The sequence below is a fragment of the Oncorhynchus masou genome, unplaced genomic scaffold (genome assembly GCF_036934945.1).
Source record: "Oncorhynchus masou masou isolate Uvic2021 unplaced genomic scaffold, UVic_Omas_1.1 unplaced_scaffold_3428, whole genome shotgun sequence".
NCBI classification, from domain to species: Eukaryota; Metazoa; Chordata; class Actinopteri; order Salmoniformes; family Salmonidae; genus Oncorhynchus; species Oncorhynchus masou.
The window spans coordinates 30,001-37,186 of record NW_027009838.1 but is presented as its reverse complement, the minus strand read 5'-3'; the positions used below and the strand labels follow the sequence as shown (position 1 = coordinate 37,186).

The 7,186-nt window shown below is 50.1% G+C and overlaps 1 protein-coding gene across 1 annotated transcript in view; it reads right to left on the bottom strand.

Moving 5' to 3' along the window:
* Positions 1-752: 752 nt before the first annotated feature.
* The window catches only part of LOC135534455 (voltage-dependent L-type calcium channel subunit alpha-1D-like), a gene marked incomplete at both ends in the record, with an annotated part of 31,703 nt that continues 25,269 nt past the window's right edge, over positions 753-7,186 (bottom strand). The window contains one exon of the mRNA XM_064961445.1: positions 753-925. Coding sequence (XP_064817517.1) covers positions 753-925 — 173 coding nt within the window. The remainder of the gene's footprint in view (positions 926-7,186) is intronic.

Genomic DNA, 7,186 nt, shown 5'->3' with positions numbered 1-7,186 from the left:
CAATCCACATGGTGGTGTTTAGGTTACCAGGCTGCAAGCATGGTGGTGTTAGGTTAATGGTATTGTAGCATGGTGGTGTTAGGTTAATGGTATTGTAGCTGGTGGTGTTGAGCTACAGGGTGTTAGGGGGATCCATAGCCCATTGACTGTAGACAACTGCATCCACTCATTTAGGACCAGGCTGCAATGAACTGCCAGGCCCTGTACACTACAGGATACACACACACACACACACACACACACACACACACACACACACACACACACACACACACACACACACACACACACACACACACACACACACACACACACACACACACACACACACACACACAGCACACACACACACACACACACACACACACACACACACACACACACACACACACACACACACACACACACACACACACACACACACACACACACTGTACTGAGGGTATTGTGCTCGGAGGCTCAGGTGGAAAAGTATTGATTGCCACAACTGTTGCACTTGATTGGTAACTCCTCTCTGACAATCCTCATTGGTCCAACACACACACGCCCGGTGCACACACACGCACACACACGTACACACACACATATGCACACACACATACACACACACACGCAATCCCACACACACCCAACACAAATGACACCTACATACAAACACACAACTAATCCCACCAATCACCATTTCATTGAATCTAGTCCACCTCCATAACCTCCCCCTCTTTCCCTGCCTCCTCTCCCCAGACTGCACTCACGGTTTCTGGGCTTCTCCTCGTCGAGCCCCTCCTCCTCGTTCTCTGGGTCGATGTCTTCAGCCTGTGTGATCCAGTCCAGATAACCCTTCAGGTCCTCCTCCAGCTGTTGCTTCTCTCTCAGCTTCTGGAAGTCTCCTCTGGCCTTGGCCTTCTCTCTCTCCTTGGAAAACTCTCTGCAAGGACAGGAGAGGAGGAGAGGAGATGGAGGAGAAGAGGAGAGGATGGAGGAGGAGAAGAGAGGGGTGGGAGATGAAAGGATGGAGGAGGAGAGGATGGAGGAGAGGAAAGGAGGAGCAGAGGATGGAGGTGAGGATGGAGGAGGAGAAGATGGAGGTGAGGATGGAGGAGGAGAAGATGGAGGAGAGGGAGAGGAGGAGGAATAGAGAGGAAGGGGAGGAGGAGAGAGAGGAAGAGGAGGAGGAGAGAGGAAGGGGAGGAGCAGGAGAGAGAGGAAGAGGAGGAAGATGAAGGATGAGGAGGAGAGAGGGGAAGAGGAGGAGGAGGAGGAGAGAGAGGAAGAGGAGGAAGAGAGAGGATGAGGAGGAGGAGAGAGTGGAAGAGGAGGAGGAAGGAGAGAGGAAGAGGAGGAGGAGAGAGGAAGAGGAGGAGGAGAGAGAGGAGGAGAGGGAGGAAGGGGAGGAGGAGAAGGATGGAGAGGGAGGAGAGAGTGGATCTGAAAACCCATTGTATCAACAGATTCATAGTTTTTTTTCTGAGCAAGAAGCAAGTAGCCTATTAGAAAAGGAAAAAGAAAGTGAATTTAAAGCAAGAAATCTAACTCTCAACACAATCAAAGTTGCCCAATTTGTCCCACTGTAGATACAGAATAAATACTTTTGTCACAACATCAAGGAACACAGATATGAGTACTGCATGTACACTGACTGGTCAAAACATTAGGAACACCTTCTTACTTTCCATGACAGACTGACCAGGTGAATCCAGGTGAAAGATATGATCCCTTATTGATGTCACTTGTTAAATCCACTTCAATCAGTGTAGATGAAGGGGAGGAGACGTGTTAAAGAAGGAGTTTTAAGCCTTGAGACAACGGAGACATGGATTGTGTTTGTGTCAGAGGGTGAATGGGCAAGGCAAAATATTTAAGAGCCTTTGAACGGGGTATAGTAGTGGGTTCCAGGCTCACTGGCTTGTGTCAAGAACTGCAACGCTGCTGGGTTTTTCACGCTCACCCCTATCAACGAAGTTAATCGCAGCCACCCCCACCCACCACCCAAACTACGTCCTGTGTCTATGCACAACTGTGGGAAGAATTTGAAACATTGTAGACTCCACGCTCCTAAGAATTGAGGATTTTCTGAGGGCAAATGTGCAACTCAATAGTAGGAAGGTGTTCTTAATGTTTCGTGTACTCAGTGTCTTTTAGGTGGTGAGACTTCGACAATTACCAGCAGCAACAGGAGAGAGAACTCAAGTGATGCACTAGAAAGAAGGGAAGGTGAAATACACCGATCTGGAGGACGCTACATCATTCACTTTGTAGCATCCTTCTCAAGTGATGCACTAGAAAGAAAGGTGAAGAGTGTGATGAGACTCTGAATAACAAACAGCACTTTCAACTTCTACCATTCTACTCTTTAGAATCTACTCCTTAGTCGATCTACATGTGGGTTCCAAATAGCACCCTGTTCCCTATGGGGCCCTGGTCAAACAGCACTCTGTTCCCTATGGGGCCCTGGTCAAACAGCACTCTGTTCCCTATGGGGCCCTGGTCAAACAGCACCCTGTTCCCTATGGGGCCCTGGCCCTGGTCAAACAGCACCCTGTTCCCTATGGGGCCCTGGTCAAACAGCACCCTGTTCTCTATGGGGCCCTGGTCAAACAGCACCCTGTTCCCTATGGGGCCCTGGTCAAACAGCACCCTGTTCCCTATGGGGCCCTGGTCAAACAGCACCCTGTTCCCTATGGGGCCCTGGTCAAACAGCACCCTGTTCCCTATGGGGCCCTGGTCAAACAGCACCCTGTTCCCTATGGGGCCCTGGTCAAACAGCACCCTGTTCCCTATGGGGCCCTGGTCAAACAGCACCCTGTTCTCTATGGGGCCCTGGTCAAACAGCACCTGTTCCCTATGGGGCCCTGGTCAAACAGCACCCTGTTCTCTATGGGGCCCTGGTCAAACAGCACCCTGTTCTCTATGGGGCCTGGTCAAACAGCACCCTGTTACCTATGGGACCCTGGTCAAACTGCACCTGTTCCCTATGGGCCCTGGGCAAACAGCACCTGTTCCCTATGGGGCCCTGATCAAACAGCACCCTGTTCCCCATGGTGCCCTGGTCAAACAGCACCTGTTCCCTGTGGGCCCTGGTCAAAAGTAGTGCACTATTAAGGGAACAGGTTTCCATTTGGGATGCATTTGGGACTACCACTAGGGCCGACACAGCTTCCCACCTCCCTGGTTGGTGTCTGAGGAAATCACTGTGTTGGTGAGTGGTGCTTGAGTGGAGTATTGGTCACCTGGGAAGGTCTGAAATTACAGTCCCAGACCACAGACTCTGTCTAACAGGGCTGAGTACATCTAGCACTGCTGACCCACGGCCCCATCTGTGTCCCAAATGGATACAATAACTGGGAAGTTGGATGAGACAAACTGACTCAGTTACAAGTAGAGAGAAAATGATATCAGAATTCTCTCTGTTTCTCCACTTCCTGTCTCCTGTTGTCTACAGTATATACACTCTTAGAACCCTCAGTAGAATTACTCCCAGGGGCCTCTCTGTTTCTCCATGTCCTGTCTCCTGTTGTCTACAGTATATACACCCTTAGAACCCTCAGTAGAATTACTCCCAGGGGCCTCTCTGTTTCTCCACGTCCTGTCTCCTGTTGTCTACAGTATATACACTCTTAGAACCCTCAGTAGAATTACTCCCAGGGGCCTCTCTGTTTCTCCACGTCCTGTCTCCATGTATGTCTCCCTGTCCTCTCCCTCCGTTCTCTGATGTCTATTTAGGATTGATGTGGATTCACATTCTAAGCGGGAATCTATGGCATCTCTGGGGACTATATGTTGAGTATGAAGCATGCAAACAACAGAAAACAGAGACACGGTAGATATACACATGACAACAAAGTCAGACATACAGGTGCTAAAGATCATGAATGTTGTCTTGACAAACAACTTTATACATATTATAGACACATCGTAAGACATCATACATTATAGATGGGCTTTAATAGGCCACTGTATTCCCCCAGCCAACAGCAATAACAGCAGCATCCATCCCAGCTAAAAGCCTGAGACTAGAATAGAGTGGTTTATCAGGTAGAGGGAGAGGAGGTGGAGAGACAGTCAGCAAGTCAGAAATAGGAGCAGTCAGTAAGTCAGGCTGGAAGAAAAGGCCAAAGTTGAACTAGTCAGTTCGTCAGTAAGTCAGGCGGGCGCAGCGGTCTAAGGCACTGCATCGCAGTGCTAGAGGTGTCACTACAGACCCGGGTTCGATCCCGGGCTGTGTCACAGCTGGCTGCGACCGGGAGACCCATGAGGCGAGGCACAATTGGCCCAGCGTCGTCCGTGTTAGGGGAGGGTTCTCCCGGCTGGGATGTCCTTGTCCCAACGGGATCTAGCTACTCCTTGTGGCGGGCCCGTTGCATGACTTCTGTCGCCATCTATACGGTGTTTCCTCCCACACATTGGTGCGGCTGGCTTCCAGGTTAAGCGAGCCGTGTGTCAAGAAGTAGAGCGGCTTGGCGGGTCGTGTTTCGGAGGACGCATGGCTCTCGACCTTCAGAGAGGAGACCAACAGTAGAACCAGTCAGTCAGAGAGGAGACCAACAGTAGAACCAGTCAGTCAGAGAGGAAACCAACAGTAGAACCAGTCAGTCAGAGAGGAGAGCAACAGTAGAACCAGTCAGTCAGAGAGGAGACCAACAGTAGAACCAGTCAGTCAGAGAGGAGAGCAACAGTAGAACCAGTCAGTCAGAGAGGAGACCAACAGTAGAACCAGTCAGTCAGAGAGGAGAGCAACATTAGAGTCAGTCAGAGAGGAGACCAACAGTAGAACCAGTCAGTCAGAGAGGAGACCAACAGTAGAACCAGTCAGTCAGAGAGGAGAGCAACAGTAGAACCAGTCAGTCAGAGAGGAGACCAACAGTAGAACCAGTCAGTCAGAGAGGAGAGCAACAGTAGAACCAGTCAGTCAGAGAGGAGACCAACAGTAGAACCAGTCAGTCAGAGAGGAGAGCAACAGTAGAACCAGTCAGTCAGAGAGGAGAGCAACAGTAGAACCAGTCAGTCAGAGAGGAGACAACAGTAGAACCAGTCAGTCAGAGAGGAGACCAACAGTAGAACCAGTCAGTCAGAGAGGAGACCAACAGTAGAACCAGTCAGTCAGAGAGGAGACCAACAGTAGAACCAGTCAGTCAGAGAGGAGACCAACAGTAGAACCAGTCAGTCAGAGAGGAGACCAACAGTAGAACCAGTCAGTCAGAGAGGAGAGCAACAGTAGAACCAGTCAGTCAGAGAGGAGACCAACAGTAGAACCAGTCAGTCAGAGAGGAGACCAACAGTAGAACCAGTCAGTCAGAGAGGAGACCAACAGTAGAACCAGTCAGTCAGAGAGGAGAGACAACAGTAGAACCAGTCAGTCAGAGAGGAGAGCAACAGTAGAACCAGTCAGTCAGAGAGGAGACAACAGTAGAACCAGTCAGTCAGAGAGGAGACCAACAGTAGAACCAGTCAGTCAGAGAGGAGACCAACAGTAGAACCAGTCAGTCAGAGAGGAGAGCAAACCAGTCAGAACCAGTCAGTCAGAGAGGAGAGCAACAGTAGAACCAGTCAGTCAGAGAGGAGACCAACAGTAGAACCAGTCAGTCAGAGAGGAGACCAACAGTAGAACCAGTCAGTCAGAGAGGAGACCAACAGTAGAACCAGTCAGTCAGAGAGGAGAACCAGTCAGTCAGACAGTGAGAACCAGTCAGTCAGAACCAGTCAGTCAGAGAGGAGACCAACAGTAGAACCAGTCAGTCAGAGAGGAGACCAACAGTAGAACCAGTCAGTCAGAGAGGAGACCAACAGTAGAACCAGTCAGTCAGAGAGGAGACCAACAGTAGAACCAGTCAGTCAGAGAGGAGACCAACAGTAGAACCAGTCAGTCAGAGAGGAGACCAACAGTAGAACCAGTCAGTCAGAGAGGAGACCAACAGTAGAACCAGTCAGTCAGAGAGGAGAGCAACAGTCCAGTCAGTCAGAGAGAGACCAACAGTAGAACCAGTCAGTCAGAGAGGAGAGCAACAGTAGAACCAGTCAGTCAGAGAGGAGACCAACAGTAGAACCAGTCAGTCAGAGAGGAGACCAACAGTAGAACCAGTCAGTCAGAGAGGAGACCAACAGTAGAACCAGTCAGTCAGAGAGGAGACAACAGTAGAACCAGTCAGTCAGAGAGGAGACCAACAGTAGAACCAGTCAGTCAGAGAGGAGACCAACAGTAGAACCAGTCAGTCAGAGAGGAGAGCAACAGTAGAACCAGTCAGTCAGAGAGGAGACAACAGAACCAGTCAGTCAGAGAGGAGAGAGCAACAGTAGAACCAGTCAGTCAGAGAGGAGACCAACAGTAGAACCAGTCAGTCAGAGAGGAGAGCAACAGTAGAACCAGTCAGTCAGAGAGGAGAGCAACAGTAGAACCAGTAGAGAGAGGAGGCCAACAGTCAGTCAGAGAGGAGACCAACAGTAGAACCAGTCAGTCAGAGAGGAGAGCAACAGTAGAACCAGTCAGTCAGAGAGGAGACAACAGTAGAACCAGTCAGTCAGAGAGGAGACCAACAGTAGAACCAGTCAGTCAGAGAGGAGAGCAACAGTAGAACCAGTCAGTCAGAGAGGAGACCAACAGTAGAACCAGTCAGTCAGAGAGGAGAGCAACAGTAGAACCAGTCAGTCAGAGAGGAGACCAACAGTAGAACCAGTCAGTCAGAGAGGAGACCAACAGTAGAACCAGTCAGTCAGAGAGGAGACCAACAGTAGAACCAGTCAGTCAGTCAGAGACCAACAGTAGAACCAGTTAGTCAGAGAGGAGACCAACAGTAGAAGCAGTCAGTCAGGCAGAGAGGAGACCAACAGTAGAAGCAGTCAGTCAGGCAGAGAGGAGACCAACAGTAGAAGCAGTCAGTCAGTCAGGCAGAGAAGAGAGAAACAGTAGAAGCAGTCAGTCAGTAGAACAGTCAGGCAGAGAGGAGACCAACAGTAGAACCAGTCAGGCAGAGAGGAGACCAACAGTAGAACCAGTCAGTTTTAACTAGTCAGTCAGGCAGAAAGACAACGGTCTGAACCAGTCTGTAAATCAGGTTGGAAGAAGACCACAGCAGAACCAGTCACTCAGGCAAAGAGAACAGGTTGAATAAGAATCAGTCAGTCCTTCAAGCAGGCAGACCAGAGAACCAGTCAGTCAGTCAAGAAGAGAATAATACCATTAGAGAAAGCCATA